At 38.6% G+C, this 16,329-nt stretch overlaps 1 protein-coding gene across 1 annotated transcript in view; it reads left to right on the forward strand.

The window, feature by feature from the left end:
• Positions 1 to 16,329, forward strand: part of PUS10 (pseudouridine synthase 10) — a 31,543-nt gene that overhangs the window by 6,258 nt on the left and 8,956 nt on the right. Inside the window, exons 4-9 of the mRNA XM_059828469.1 lie at positions 3,926 to 3,960; positions 6,410 to 6,521; positions 8,216 to 8,277; positions 10,881 to 10,926; positions 13,578 to 13,642; positions 14,696 to 14,781. Of these exons, the coding sequence (XP_059684452.1) occupies positions 3,926 to 3,960; positions 6,410 to 6,521; positions 8,216 to 8,277; positions 10,881 to 10,926; positions 13,578 to 13,642; positions 14,696 to 14,781 (406 nt within the window). The remainder of the gene's footprint in view (positions 1 to 3,925; positions 3,961 to 6,409; positions 6,522 to 8,215; positions 8,278 to 10,880; positions 10,927 to 13,577; positions 13,643 to 14,695; positions 14,782 to 16,329) is intronic.

Genomic DNA, 16,329 nt, shown 5'->3' on the forward strand with positions numbered 1-16,329 from the left:
TTTTCTCTGACTTCTTTTTAACAAAAAATCAGAAACTGCCTTTTAATATTACCTTCAACTAATTTAATTATGACAGTTGTCATCCTGCCAAGTCTAAAATGTACGATAGGAGCTGAAGAAGAGTGGGACATAAAATTTACATTTGCATAGTATTTGTATCTGTAATGCAAAGACGCTATCACCTCTTTCCGCAAGTAGGATATCTGATTAAAATAAATCATAAATACAGGAGTCCCAAGTTTATGTCAGACAACTATATTAGAATACGAAGTGAGTCATGCCCTTCAAAAGGGTGACTGTTAGCTATGTCTGTAGTCTCAGTTGTGATCCATCATCCTGGTACTTGCTACAAGGACATTGATGCAAATAGCATCTGTAGTCATTACTCCCTGTAGGACTGTGTATACCTCATCATGGAATTCCCCATCTCGAAGCTCTTTTCTAATACAGTGAAAAAATGCTGTGGCTGGGATTGCACATGGTATTTCAACTGTTGCCGCTGCGATCCCTCAGATAGCATTAGAATAATATCCTGCAGCTTGTAATCAATATAGTGCCTGAGCTAGTGTATTTCAGAAATATATTTGCTGTTAAGCATTGCCCTGCAGGCTTGAGCTCTGTAATGAGCATTTTTCATTTTCAAACCACTTCACAAACATAAAGTAATTATGAAGTAGAGGGATCTGATCCCCTGCTTCACATACAGCTGGGAGAGAGTAGAGCAGGGGAATGAAGGCGTACGAGTAGAGGGGTTTGACTGGCTTGGTGGTTGAATGTGATTTGGAATTTGGGATCTTTTGGCTTCTGTGCTCACAGTACCCTAATCTATTGTTTCCTCTTAATTGAAGGGGAAAAGTAATTTCTTGAATTCTCTTTCAATTTTGAAGTCAGAGAGAGGAGATAAAATGAGACCACAGGCCAAATTTCAGCATAGTTACTTACATGTGGAAGTTTTCTCTATTTTGTAATTGTACCCCCGTAAAACAGGGGAAAGGAGTGAGGTTAACCACCCAGCTGAGTACCAAACCTACATGTGCTTTAAATCAAGGCACATGAGATTTTTTTAAATTGGCATTTGTCAAATGCAGATTTCTAGACCTGGTTCTATGGTTGTCATATTCTCTAGTTCAGATTCATGTTCGAGGAATTTCAATTGGAAACTATTTTTATTTATGATTTTATCTGGGTTATTATGCAAACAAGATTACAATATACTTCATGGTGTTTTGTGAAGCAGTCTTACTCATACTGTCTACATATGCAGGGTAATGAATCACAGTGAATTTGAGTAAACAGTATTCCATCAATACAACTATATTTATTTTGTTCAGTAGTGTGCTGTTTTGTGTATCGTGTATCTAACGAAGTTTGTGTTCTCTCTCCCTGCCATCCCTCTTTCCCCTTAATATTTCTAGCACTGTTTTTAGGATTCCCTCATTCTTTTAGATGTACCAAAGGAAAGATAATAGACATTTTTTTGACTGAGTTCCTCTATAAGCATGTAAAAGAGATCTATGATGTGGTTCCTTCTGATATCAGTGAAAAGATGATGTGATCCTGGCTCTCCTCCTTTAAGTTTGAGACATGTTTTCAAACCTCTTCATTAGAATTATTTCCTTGACAATAGACAGTAATTCTTTCGACAGGGTTTGGGGGAGGTTGTTCTCAAAGCACGGTATATGAAGAATGAAAGACAAGGAAGGAGTTTAAAATTCTGAAGAATTTAAATCAGTAATGTTCACTGCTTTTGAGATACCAACTCTTTTGGACATTGCCTAAGTATATATGGTTGTATGACACGTGTATGGAGTCACCTTTCTCTGATGCTTTGCTAGTAGTCTGCAGTCCACAAATTGAAAACTACTAATTTTCATTTTTTTCATTGTAGTTGTTTCAAGCCAAACAACTTGGTTTTTAGAATTCGTCTTCATTGAGTATGGTGAGACTAGGTGTCCAGACTGTGTATTGATAGGACGGGTTCTGTTAGTTAAGTGGCATCCTGCCAGTCTCAATGTATTTTGTTGTTGTCAGTAGAGGAAGAACTGAGAATGTTACTGTTGTTGTTGCTTAGTTGTAGGAAATTTTGAGGGGAGTTTTTCTCTTCTTATTAATTGCTTTTGCACTGATAGGCATTCTGTTGAAATGGAAACATTGTACAGGTCTTCTGAATACCTGTGTCCAACATCACTTTTTTTTTCCCCCACTTAATTAAAGACTTAATAGAAAGGCCATTTGAGGTCAAAGTTAAAATTCTGGTTAACTGTAATGCACTGCAGTTTGTTAAGGTATGGTTTCATTGTGGTGTAGAGAATGGCAGTCACTCTTGGCCCACACAGAGGCAAAATTTAAAGCCTAAAGCACCGAAGAATTACTACACTGAAGTAATAGATCATTTTGTAGAATCAATATGTCAGTACAAAGAGAAGCGAGTAAGACTGCAAAGAGATGCACCTCTCAAATGTTTGGATCCTCAGAGCAGAGTTTGGGAAAGATATGCTTTTGGAAGCTTTTGGCATAAGCAATGTTGTTTGGAAGTCTTCAATTTCTTGATTGTTTTTGATTTTGTTCAAGTCTCTTAGTGTTGCACTGATTTGATGGCTGTCGCTCCTTTGTGCTTACTTTTGTATTTTTCTATTGTCCTTTCATACCACTGCTAGTTTTAATTCTGCTTTTAACCTTTGTTATAACCACTGTTAATTCTTATACTGCTGAGTTCCGTTTGTTGGCTGGGACACTTAAGTGATGGTTCATGGTCTTCTTTCCTGGGCAGTGTCGCATTTAAGGGGCCTGGTACATTATGTTTCTTCACATATATAAGGCTGCTAGAGGAGAGGTGTAGAGTTTGAGGAAGTATTTACAATGCACGGATTGAGGACAATCAAGCATTAGAGCAGGCTGTCCAGAGAGGTGGTGCAGTCTCCATTACTGGAGGTTTTCAAGAAGTCATTGGGTAGAGCCCTGAGCGATCTTGTCTGATTTCATAGCCAATCCTGTTGTAAGCACAAGGTTGGATAGAGACCTCCTGAGGTCCCCGAGTTATCCTATGGTCACGTATGTAAAGCAAATACTACTTCATGGAAGAACAGCAAAGAAGTGTTTCAGGAGCTGCAGAAGGTGGTATTCTCAGATAATCTGCACAAAGCAACAGAGGGGCAATTGGGAAATGAAAAAGGAGAATTCAAGGTTGAATCTGCCCATGATTCTCAGATCACGTTTTCCAGCCATTCCTACGTATGCCGTGTGATAAATAATTGTTAGCAAACTCAAGCGTTTGTACTAAAAGCTCCCTCTGATTTCTAGAATTATTCCTTCTGTTCCTCAGCTTTCTCATATTCAGCCTATGTCTCCTAAACTAAGTGGTGTGCTTTAAATAAGGGGGCAATCCTCAGCGAAAGGGTTCGTGATTACCCTAAGACCAAGTATGTCTTTTATTTCATGTTTTTTATAATGGATAATAACTGAATTTGATTTTTTTTTTATTTATATGTCAAATCAGTTTTCATATACCATCCATTTAGACACTTTTTCTGGTTTTTTTTGTTTCTCAGTATGGTAGATAACTGCTACTTGCACTTGACTTAGCCTGTCAGAGTCTTTTTCTGGTTATATTGTTAATAGCAAGTCCAAAATGTCCAAAATGTGTTTAACGCAGACTGATCTTTTTTTTTAAAGCCAGCTAGGATTTAAGGTGAATTGCAAAGTGGTGTCTTACAAATAAAAACAAACACCAATTCTATCTTTCCACTTCTAAAGCAAAAGCTAAATTAAAATCCTAAGACTTCCTTTTTGTCCTGAGTTTTTAAAACATTTTTCCTTCTGCTAACAGTCTCTCAAATTGTTGGGAGTTTTGAGCCTTAATTTCATTTGGTGTTTTGTTTTTTTTTTTATTTCCCTCTTCTTCCTGGGCGTGACTGGTGACCTATAGCGTGCTGCTTGGCTGCTGATAAAACAGGAAACGGGGTGAGTAATTTCTTTTGGCAACCCTCATACCACTTGTATTAGAGAGTTCTCCAGATTTAGAGAAAGGAGAGATACTCTTACTATAACTTTTTTCCAGCAGAGTAGAAATGAGAAACCACTTAATGCAGTGGACCTGCTGAGACATGTATGTTATGAGAAAATTTTAACCAAGCAATTAATGCTGTATTTTCAGGATCAAGACAGTTGCTTTCATATAAAGGTACTTCTGCTAACAGTTGTGGAATAGGTAGACTCACTTCCTATGTCCTTGGCTGAGATTTTAACTTAGTTTGTACATTCAAAACTAATCATAAGGAAATTCAGAATTGAGATGTGCTGTCATTTTATTTGTGGGGTTTTTTATTTTTTATTGCCCCTAGTTTTTGCTGTCTGTCTGACAAGAACTCTTTTATATAGACACCATTTGTCTATACAAAGAGGCAAGAAGTTCATTTTATAGTCTTGTCCAGTTGTCCAGTTTACTTGATGCTTACGAAGGATGAGATGGCAGCTGTTTTTGTGGTGTGTTTTTTTTTTTTACCTGGTTTGACCTTAATTGAGGTTTCTTATCTCTTTTGCCTCATAGTGTGATTATAGCTAGGACATGGCATTTCAGCTTGGAGTGCAGGCTGTCTGTCCAACTGTACGGCTTTGAGTTAACTTAATGGTCCTGAGAGGTGCCATGATGCCATCTGTGACCCAGAATCTTCATGTACATGGAAGACATAATGAAACACAGACCTCTTCGTTTTGCCACTGTATCAGATTTAGCTCGCATTAATAGTGACTGAAAATTGTTAGTCAGATAATGGTGAAAAGTCAGTCATGTAGCGAGAAAGACGTTAGTGCAGTGGGTGCAAGTTAGTTTTGACTCTTCCTTTTTATACCTCAGTGTTTTGAAATCAATTTAAATGCGTGATTCTTTGCCTACTCCAAGACACTCCCATTCCTGGCCAAATGAGACTGTATTAGAGCTGTTTTGAACACATAAATTGTCTTTGTGGGCAAGAGAAAAGAAATCCACTTGTTTCAAAGTTAGTTGAGGATACGGAACTAGCCTTTGGGGGAAGCCATCTTGGCTGGAAGTACCCTTTCAAGCTATTAATAAAAAGCTAGACTAAAAGGTGGTGAATCGCTTTTTACTTTGAGACTAATTTAAAAGCAATTGTTCATTAAATTGCTTGAGAGAGGATGAGGCCCTGTAGGGCAAATATTGCCTACACAGCCTACCATTGGTGCCATTTGTACAGGAGGACATGCGCTTTGCTCTGTAAGTTCCCAAACGAGTGGTTTGAAATCATATGCTGGTATCCTTACAGGCATCTGCTCCTTTTAACTTGTCTCACCACAGGCAAAGACACAGGAGTCGAGGCCTGGTCTCGTACCTACAGAGGTAGCTGAGCCTGTCCCAGCAAGGTCAACTGAGGTTGTCACCTCGGATTTCCCTTTTAGGAATTTGTGCCCACTGGAGTTCATGCCCTCCTTTAATGAAGGACTAGATCACCCTTTTAACAATAAAAATAAGTCTAATGATTGTTTTTTATTTTTTTTAAACAAAGGATTTTTGCACATCTCTTTCTCAGCTCTTCTCCAGCTAGACTCTGCAACTTTTGATCTACGATGAAGCTATGGCATGAGTTTCCTCAGTGCGTGTTCTTTTACACAGAAAAAAAAAGAATCTATTTTTAAATGTTAGTGAAAAATTCAATGGCAAAGAGAAACAGGGCAAAACAAGATATTATTTAGGCTGGAAGCTGAACAGGAGACTCCTTAGCAAGTAGCACATGTGCTGCCCTGCAGGATCCAGATACTCAGTTTACTTAAGCTGAACTAGATGTTGATTTACTATCAGAAGGCTCTTGCCTCCATCTGCATGTACCTTCTGTCTTTCTTGTGTTAACATAGCGCTTATGTGGCCACCCAGGAGGCTGATCATCTCACTGATCTGGCTGAAAAACAAAACTTTTTTTGGTGGATTAGGGTTTGCTTTAAATGGGATCAATGGACTGGTATTACTTACCATGCTGGGCAGTGTCAGCATGCAAGTGCTGGCAGGAACGCATGGCCAGAGGCAGAGAGGAGGCAATGTAGTCCTAAATTGGCTTGAGCTCACAGTAGCTCAAGTAGCTAGACCTTTAGCTACTCCCTGCCAAACTCTTATGTGTTTGTCGGAAAGCTTCTTACCTGGAATCCTGGTCTGGCCTTAATGTTTCCTCAACACTTTGTTAATTCAATAGAAAGATTCAGCACCATTATAGGAAGTCTTGGAACAACCTTTCATTCTTTCATGCCACGGTCTGTATGCTTAGTACTTCTGTCCTTTTTTATTTGTGCATTGCTTGTTTCCCTGGGTCTAGTTACTTAAGTTTGTCTTGAAATACTATATGTCATGTATCTGTCTTTGACAGACTCCTCTGCAAGTTATTATTTCTTTGTGTATGTGATTCAGAAAACTGGGCCTTTCCTTGGCAAAAGATGACATTGTTCAGCTGAAAGAAGCTTATAAGTGGATTATTCATCCCCAATTGTCAGAAGAGTTGGGTGTTCCTGCTGATGGAAAGGTGTTGTATAAATAAGAAAACACTTTTTTTTCTCTGTCTGTTTTTTTTTTTTTTCTTTTATATGTGTTTGTGTGTGTATATATATAGATATTTATATACTCATATGTGTGAGGGAAAAAAAATAAAAATATATACTTTTTTCCCCTCATTAACAGATAAACAAGTTGCACTGTTCTTGTATTCGCTGTAGGAGGAAGCAGGGGGGAAGTTCTTTTAACCAGAGATCTCCAAGTCTCAATACTAAGGGGTCCAATCTTCATTTTTGTACACATAGATGATTGCATCTTCTGAAATCGTCATAGTCTTTTGCTAAATCTCTTGCTCTTGGGCTGCCACCCTCCTTTCATCAATGAGACTTTTTCAGTTTTCTCTTTTTCCAGGATCTCTGTTTTCCAGAGGCTAAGGAACGATCACACATTCCTGCTTTGCTCTCCTATTAGTGCCAACACTGTTACTGCTCTGTGAGATAAGTTGTTCAGGTTGTTAGCATGTTGCATTGTGTGGATAAAATATATATCTGAAACATACTAAAAGAGGAAAGATTGGTCCTTGTTCACTTTAATGAATGCTAGGGAGGCATGTTGGAACCTGCAATACCTGTAAGTAGGCAATAGAAATGTTTCTTCAAACCCTGTTTTCAACTTTCAGATTCTGACTAACATTCTTAAAATGTTTCTGAAGTGCATTGACTGAACATGACATTCAGATGTTGCCAGTCAAATTCAGAAACACCATCATCTTCAATGTAAAATTTCTGCAAACATGGCTAAAATTCCTGCTGAGGACAAGGCAGTCTGCAGTTTTTACTTGTCATCAGCCATAGGACTGACCACAGGACTAGACTCACTTAGCCTATACGTTGGTTTATCAGCTTCCATAATAATTACAGATTGTCTTTTCCCAGGGGTGCTAACTGAAAACATCCCTTTTGTCTTAAGGAAGAAGGAAACGCTCAGTTACCCTGAAGATGATCCAAGAAGAAACAAACTTCTTAGCAAAAGCTCCTCAACACTTAGGCACTAAGCCACTCCAGACATCATTGTACCATAGAAGTTACTTGTCTAGTGCTCTTTATCTACAAGGCACTTGAATATTAGCCAATCTTTTCAATAGCCCTCTTGAGGTATTCTGGTGTCTGAATAACAGAAGTAATGAGTGTTGTTTGCCCAAGGCCAAAGAGGGAATTGGGGGTAGAATTGAGATTACACTAGAGTTTCTGGTCTAGCTGTCAATCCACTAGGACACGTTGCCTTTCTTTGCCCCAAGGCCATGCAGTCATTGCAAATGAAGCCCCTGACAAAATTTTACAGTGGTGACTACTACAGGGTTTTTATCTTTATTCCACGCTATGCATTGCTGTCCCAGAAGGTTTGTGAAGTTTAGTGACCGTAATAGGCTTTGAGCATACACTGTCTCTGACTCAGTTCCCCCTGTGCAAAATGGGGCCGGTATCTATGATGCGTAGGTCACTCATGTTTTTGAAGTGCTCTCAGATCATCTTTGGTTACTTCAGAAATGCAAATGCTATTATAGCACACGTTTTAATGTCTTTAGGTGGTTTGTAGAATAAACGGATTACTTTCTCTTTTGTCTACCTCTTTACTCTTTTCCTAATATTACAATAAGGTTGCTTGAGAATATCATTCCTGTTTGTTTAACAAAGTATTACTTTCCTTTTTTTTTTTTAAATTTAGAGTTTGTTTGAAGTTAGCGTGGTCTTTGCTCACCCAGAAACAGATGAGGAGTGCCATTTCCTGTAAGTTTTTATATAAATAACAAAAGATCTTTATCTAAATATTGTGCAACATTGTTGGTTTGGATTTGCTACAGATGAAAATATGCAGTGTTTATAAACTAGAATGGGGCCTGCATCTAAACTTCCTTATATTCAGATAGAGCTGCAGAGCTTAAAGTTACGCCATCTCTGTCTGGTTAATTCTATGGTTTAAAGCCAATAAACAAAATTTTCCAGAATTTTGATTTGATCTGGAAGGAGAACATTCAGCTAAGGTGTTCAATTTCAGCCCTTTTCAAAGTCATTGCCCTCTTCAATATAGCCATGTCATTTTAAAAAATAAATTCAAACCACGTAGTTGCAGGTGGGGGAATCTTCTGAGGTCATGCCTAGGTTTTCCTGCTCTTATAGGAGACATGGATGGGAGGGAAGGCTTTGAAGTGAGTTAATCCAACTGAGCTGGTCGATTAAAACAAACAGCAGTTCCCTGGCCACTACACATAGTTTTTGGCCTGGCCCAGTAGAGCATCTACTATACACAAAGAAGCAAAATATTTCTGTGAATTGAGCTACCATTTAATCTGATTTCTTAAAATCTAGCAGTAGTATATTTTGGATAATTAGGTTCACTCTTCCTGTTTGCTGATGCTTCCTGGAAAACTTAAAGTTTCACTCAGTTTCATCACTTGTGCTCCTACTGCAAGTTAAATCTCAGCATAGAAAGAGGCTCGGCATAGAATTTCTGACTTCCCTGTTGCATAGTGACTTCATCTCTTAAGGCTAGAGATTTCCTTTGCAGCCTTTATATATTTCCCTGATTTTACCCTTCTGGTAATTTGTGATCTTTGTTTGAATGCTCAATCTGCCACCTTCTTGGTTTTCAACAACTGCATCCTTCATATGTTTTGGAGTGGGAGGTGGGGGAATGCATGCTTGGTGACATACCTGATATTAGGCAGAACTGTTTACCAGCATTTGCTGAACTTCTTTCCTGTCCAGCTTCTTCAAGACTGGGCAAAAGGGGGAGAAAGTAGTAGGGCCAAACTACAGTTCTAAATAACGGTACCTGCAATCCTGTAAAAACTCAGAAGTTTCTGGATCCTACACCCTTTTGTTCGTATTTATTTGATTTTATTTGATCGGTTCTTGTTTCCTGTCTTGCTCTTCCTTCCTCTGAAACCTGCCAGCTCTTATTTTCAGCTCATCCTTCCATCCTTTTTGTGACCTTTTGAAAATGTTGATGCCAAGCATGTTACGATGCCAACGTTAGCGCTCCAAGCGGAATAGCTGTAGAGGTGAAAGCTGTAAAGAAGTTCCATTCCACATTCCAACTACTCAGGTTTATTCTATGTGACTTGACAATATCCCTTTATTTGCCTTCTCTTTGTAGCATACTTAAACAGCAATTGAGGTTTTAGACGTTTTTCTGAAGTGACAGCATATTAGCTAATTTAATTACATAGTAGTTTCTCAGGCGTCAAGGTATTCTGCTTGCGTGAATGGCTGGCTCTGGGCATATTCTGGGGCAATGGTTTGGTTTTGATGTAAGTACGGTAAATTCGACAATTGTTATAGCTTTAGTAATGACAGTCATGTTTTTTGTGGAAGCAAAGCAGCACCTTGTCTCAACCTGGAGAAGTCCTCCAGGTATGCTTTTGGGTGGGATTTCAAACTATAGCATCTGCAATTTCTCATCTTTCAAGCTGTTCTTACACAATTATGTGTAGGTAGGTATGCTAAAATGACCCTTGGTTTGACACGGAAGATTGAATTGGCTTTTGTTACTTTATATTTGGAGATTTATGTTTAAAAGTAAGGTGATATTTAAATTCTGGAAGGGGGAAGTTGTGATGCTTTGTGTCACAAACTGGCCAGGCAAGTTGCTTGTATAGAAAGAGCAAGAGGTCAGACCTGCTTCCTTATAGTCTAAATTAGTTATAGAGGTGTTGAAAAGCACCGGCATGAAATGATAAATTGTGTTGTAGGCTAGAAGTCATCTCTAACTGCATACATAGAAATCCACTAATAGGAACAGCAACTTCCTCTACAGTACTCAGAAAAAGTGTTTCACTGACTTGTCTTTCACTTTCGTGAAACAACCAGTAGTTTCCTTTTGAAGAGGCAAAGCACAAATGGTATCGAACACCTGGGGTTACTTTTTCTATAGTAAATTGAATTTTCCTATCCAGAAGCAGCGATTTGAATCTCTAGTTTGCAATGTGCATTGTCTAAGAACAGCAAGTATAGATTTCAAGATGTCAGCAAATCTTGCACAGAATTTAAACATTAATCATTACCTTTATTGAGAAGGATTGGAAGGGACTGAAAGCTAAACTACTTGTGTGCTTTTCCATCCCATCTCAAAGCTGAGATGCGTTTGTGTTCATCAGAGCAAAAGAGGCTCACACAGCTTTGTCCGTGATTTCTCTCTAGATCAAGCAATGCACACCTTCTGCCATTTGTGGTTAAGGATAAAGTTAATTTTAAATCTGCTCTGTGATAAGCTGTGGAAGTGAGATACTGGACGTGTTGGTACAAAGACCATGTACATGCTATGCTTATAAGTCTGTCTGTTTATTTTTTTTCCTGTAAGAGTAGGAGCTAATTTTCATTTCTGTATTTAGAGCCACAGCCTGTCCAGACTGTTTCAAACCAGCAAAGAACAAACAGGTGGGATCTCGTCATTGTTGTATTTCTTTTCTGACGTTTAGAATTTCACAGCAGTAGCTACAACGAAGAACTTATCTGGGTATTCAGTCAGTGTTTAATGTCTGGTTTTCCTTTATCAAAAATCTCTCCAGTTTTCAGTTGTCTGAAAATAAAGTTATCTCCTTTATTCACTTAACATTTCTCCGCTTAGGAAAACTAAGTGCTTAGTGCTTTTCTTTAGGTCATTCATTTCCCAGACTGTTTAAAGGCCATAATTTTAGGAATGTTCTCTGTAAGTAAGATCTTAAGATCTTGGAATTTGATTGTCATGCATTAAAAGTAGCATAAAAGATGATCCTCGAGCTGTCTGTGGGTGAAACAGTTCAGATAAGTCACATTGTGAAGATGAGACTCCGCAGCCGAAAGAGAATGATCATACTGCAGTTCTCATGTCCCTTGATCTGAATGAAAGACACAATACAGGCAGGATGGTTTTATCCTGTCTACCTCTGGAGGAGGGCAGGAAAGAAAAGGGACCTTGCCACTTGTTGCAGGCCCTGAGCACACACACAATCATTGATGGAAAAGAGGACATGTAAGAATAAAAAAACAGTTGGAGAGAAACTGGTATAAATAGGACAGTGGGTGTGATCAGAAGGAGAACAAGTAACTTCTATCAGAAGCCTATGCAAGGCCTTTTATTCTTTCTGGTGAAGAGTCTACCGACATTTGGCTGAGGCAGTCTGACCCAGGAATTCTGCCTACTCTACTCCACCTGACCAATAAATGCAAGTCTTTTTTTAGAAGGATTGTATTGTTATAACTCACTGCTTGCTGCATTGCTTTCCTTTAAAAGGGGGGAAATCCCCCATAAGGAGTTAAAGCAGCAGGGCCTGGCTGTTAAAACCACACAGGCAACAAGATGTAGGGGAATCTAAAGGACAAAATACCGACTCTGAAGAGCCATCAGAGGTTCAACCTTACAAAGAAGCTGTGCTTGAAGCTAGCTTCAAGGGCTGTGTTAATCAGAGAAGTGGTATAAAAACTGGGTTCTGAGTGAAAATTTCTGTGTCATCTGCTGTAGATACTTATTTAAACCTGCTGCTAGTTTAAGGGTTTTCCAGCTCATCTGTTCTGTGAGGAAGGGATGAAGCAGTTTGCTTTCTGCTTAAATTTATTGCATGTCCTGGATTTTTTTTTGTTAGCATTTAATAAAATTATCTTTAGTTTATGCTTAGAAAGAGAAAGAGCAGCTTTCCTGAAGGCACCCAGAACTCTGTGTTAGAGCAAATTGTTCCAAACAGTGACCCGGTATTTTTGACTGTTTTTTCCCAAATCCCCGATCCAGTTTGCAAAAAAGACATCATTAAATTGGAAATTCAGCAGACGGCCACCAAGACAGTCAGGGGGCTGGAACACATGCCCTAGGAGGAGAGGCTGAGGAACCTCAGCTTGTTCAGCCTGCAGTCCTCTGACTGGATAAAACCCTGGGCAATATGGTTTGATCTCATAGGTGACCATGCGTTGATTAGGAGGTTCATTTAGAGACCTTCTACTGTCCTCAGCCTTCCGAAAGCAGGATTGCACCTCACCTGTTACAACACTTGTTTCTCCTCTTCTGGGAACCTAAATTCTGCGTTTCCTGCCTTAGCCTCACTTGAGTTATCAACAGCAGCACCTGGCTAGGCATAGAGGATGGTAGTCATGGCTCCTGCCACTGTTGTACTATTATTACTACTTTCACTATCAGTTCACCCTTGTGAATTGATGCAGCGACTGAAGTCGCTTGCCTTCCACAGTTCAGGAACTGCCAAGCCCTGCCATTCACAGCCCTTACTTCTGAGTATGAATGAACTTTTGAACTTTATAGACAGATATCTACTCAATAGTATGATTTTCAGAAGAACTAGCTGCCTACTGTCACTGAGATAAAAGCTGGGGCTTAGGTATACTTAGCTCTTGAAAATGGGGAAGCTGGTTTAGGTTTCTGTTCATGGATTTGGGATTCTGTTTTTAATCTGTTTTGTGAATTTGGACCTGAGCTCCCAAGCACTGCTTTTTTTCTTTTTTCTTTTGCATACTTTTGTATATCATCTGAAATAAGATAGTTTCCAAAGATATGCTTAGCATTTCTTTCAGCTAACCAAAGGTCAGACTTGGCAATTGAATATTCTAAGGAGCTGGAGTAGGTTTATTTGGAAGTGTGACAGTAACTTTAGACCTGCTGAAGGTCAGTGGCGCTAGTTATTTTTTTCTGTGTAAAAACAGAGTGAGGAAACATACACTACTGTTTGTATGTGTCTTCCGGAAACAAAGGGGCAAACTTAAGCCATTTGGTCACATCTTAATTCTACAGCTAAATAACTGTTACATTCCGATCTGTCAGCTGTACTAGTTGTATTGTTTCCTTGTTGTGAGTTAAGTTACTTGAATACATTTCGGCAAAATTACCTGTTGCTCTTTTTTGCCTTATTAAAGTTAGGATTAAGATCATGGTGAATTCTTGCTGATACAGAGCTGCTTTTAGGTATAAGAAAACACAAAACACAAGTGAAAAAACTATATTGTGAGAAGCGTATGGTGTATATGTTTTAGGGGATTTTTTCTTATTTAGACATATCATTTCTTAGCTTCTCTTACTTCTTGACTCATTTTTTTATTTCACTGTGCAGTCTGTTTTCACTAGAATGGCAGTTATAAAAGCTCTAGAGAAGATAAAAGAAGAGGATTTTCTCAAGTAAGTATATACTGAAACTAGTTCTTAGTATTGTGTTTTTGTATAGAATTAGGATGGAGAGGAAAATATGAGGTGGCTAAGTAGTGGTTGTTTAAATTCTGCTAGTTTACTGGTTAAAATGTGTTGCGTTTTCTATTCTTCTGGTAATAAAATGTCGTTCCAGATCTTTTATTTAAGGAATAATCTTAAAATGCTTGAGCTAAGCCACAAAGGATGGAAAACTGGACATGACACGAATGATGGTGGTTTTGCCATTAGTAAAAGTACTTCATTGGTTGATTATCTCAGAAGCTGCACAGAGGAGAAATTGTGGGTCAGAGAGCTACAGTTCTGCTCCGTGCTTTCAGCAGTACGTCACTGCAGTTCTCTGGGCTGGCATGGGATTTAGAAGGGTTAGAAGTTAAAACGGTTTGTTGTAGTATTTATTGCCAGTCGTTTACATTCACAAATCGTTATGTACATCCCCAAAACCACAGAAGAGATTTAGAAATCATGGAACTTCCTTCTGTATTCTGAACCTTAGAGTTTGTAAGGGAAACTTCTCTTTACAAGAAAGACTTTTTCCCATATTTCCAAAACATTAGGAGTTGAGTTTTAAGAAAAAACCAAGTGCTGTAATATGGTAAAAATCACAAGCAGTGGGAAGACATCAATAGACACTTTCCCTGTAGTTCACTGTGCTTAATTGCACTAAGTCTTCGCAGGTCTTTTCTTTGATTCCCAGCAAAGATTTAGTAACACATCCTAAAAATAGTTTTCATGCAGTATTTAGTTTCTTTATTGCTATAGCTATAGTACGGTACGTCTTACTAGCGCACTTTGGAGTGTTATACTTCAATAATGTTCGATGACAGATTGACAAAAGTATTTGCAATGTGGTGTTCTTGATTTGCTTAATGTTTATCCATTTCTTGGTGTTCCAGCTTTTAATGTGAATACCGAGTTTATACTGTAGCTGTGTTTTGTGTAACTGAAGTCGTCATCTTTCATTGCTATGGTGACGCTCCATCATGTTCTGGTATTACTAATCTTTTTTAATCTTTTTTTATACAGGCATTTTCCATGTCCCCCAAGTTCACCAATGAACCTCTGCGTTGCTCTGGAAATTCAGTGCAATAATGGTGCAGTTTTTGTGGCTGGTAAAGTGATCCGTTTATTTGCTTCTGTGTTGTCTTAAACACAACTTTATAATACTGCTGCGAGACCCAGAAGATTCTTGCTATTTGTTGATTCCTGTAATTAAGTATACAGAGCAAAGAAACAAATTAGCTCTACCTAAGAGTGGACTTTGTTTGAAAGGGGAAGAAATTATACTTGCCTTTGCTGAAGAGATGAGTTTGTCAAAAGGTAGAAATTGCAGACCAACATGCTAAAATCAAAACTATTTGCCTGCCCTTACATTGTGAATTTAAACTTGGAGACAGTGTGTGGTGGACTATGGTTGAAGAGGAGTGGGAGCTGCAGACAGCTGTATCAGGGCCAAGGTAGGGTTCCCATGTTAGGAGCTGCAGGAGGGGAGCATGCCACTTCTGCTGCTCCCAGTGCGCGCACATCTCCCTTCGGGATATTTGGGAAGATCCTGCTTTTCCTTGCCATTGTTTTTCTTTTGCTTTGAGAGATGGAAGAGTTCTGTCTTCTAGAGACAGCACAGGATGATGTGAAGATTTAAAACAACTTTCTTTGTGCCCCTACTTATCCAGAAGCAGTTTATGAAACAAAGAATTTTGCCCTGTTGTCAAAGCTTGCTCTCTCCTTCGGAAAAACCTTTATCCCTGCAAATCTTGCAGTTGTAAGATGTCCCCTCATAATAAGCACACGGTTTGGGAAAGGCACCTCCCCACTAAATAAACTCCCAGCAGTGCTGTTCACTTGCTTGGATTTTGATTTGAATTCACAGGTTTTCACCATCTGGATTTATCTGCATGTTATTCCAGCCAAAACTGCCAATCTTAATGTGATTAACAAAGGTTAAATTTTGGAAAGCTTAGCTCTTTCTAGTTCCCCCCTCCGAACCAAGATATCTTCTGAAATAATTGGGTGAGACAAGTAATACAAGGACACTTGGTATCCCTGAGTTGAGATGATTCAACTTTTCTGTCACCTGCGTGCATCTACCCTTCCCCCAGTCCTGTGTACAAACAACCACTTATTTAAATATATGCAAACAGATTGTTTTTAAAAACCCTACAATTTTAATCCAACATACTAAGTTTAAAAGAATGGTACAAGTCCCGACTAAAAGAAAATATAAAATGAAAAGAAAAAATGCAAAAGTGAATGTTCTCATGGCAGGCTAGTTGGTCTTCTATACATACCTGCTTCTTATTTTTAATTACTGATTAGACAGTTAGATGTACATTTTCATGAATCCAAGATAATCAGTGTCTTTTAGCCTTTTCCTGGATGGTTTTATCAGAATTCATCTGTATGGAGAAAGAGGCAGAGGGTTAGCTTTCTGCATGTTGATTTAATACTGGTTTTGCAATTTATAGTTCATAGCTTGTTCCAAACAAAACCAAAAAAAACCCAGCCAGGATGTTGTCTTTAATTTCTGAATAATTAAATCCAGAATAGAAGAATTTATTGAGTACAGTGCTGTTATTTTGTTATTACAGCAGTTTAAATGAGACAGGATCTTAATTTGTAAGCATGGTTTCAGAGTTGGTATTGCCCTCTTGACCTTATCT

The sequence above is a fragment of the Gavia stellata genome, chromosome 23 (assembly GCF_030936135.1).
Source record: "Gavia stellata isolate bGavSte3 chromosome 23, bGavSte3.hap2, whole genome shotgun sequence".
NCBI lineage: Eukaryota > Metazoa > Chordata > Aves > Gaviiformes > Gaviidae > Gavia > Gavia stellata.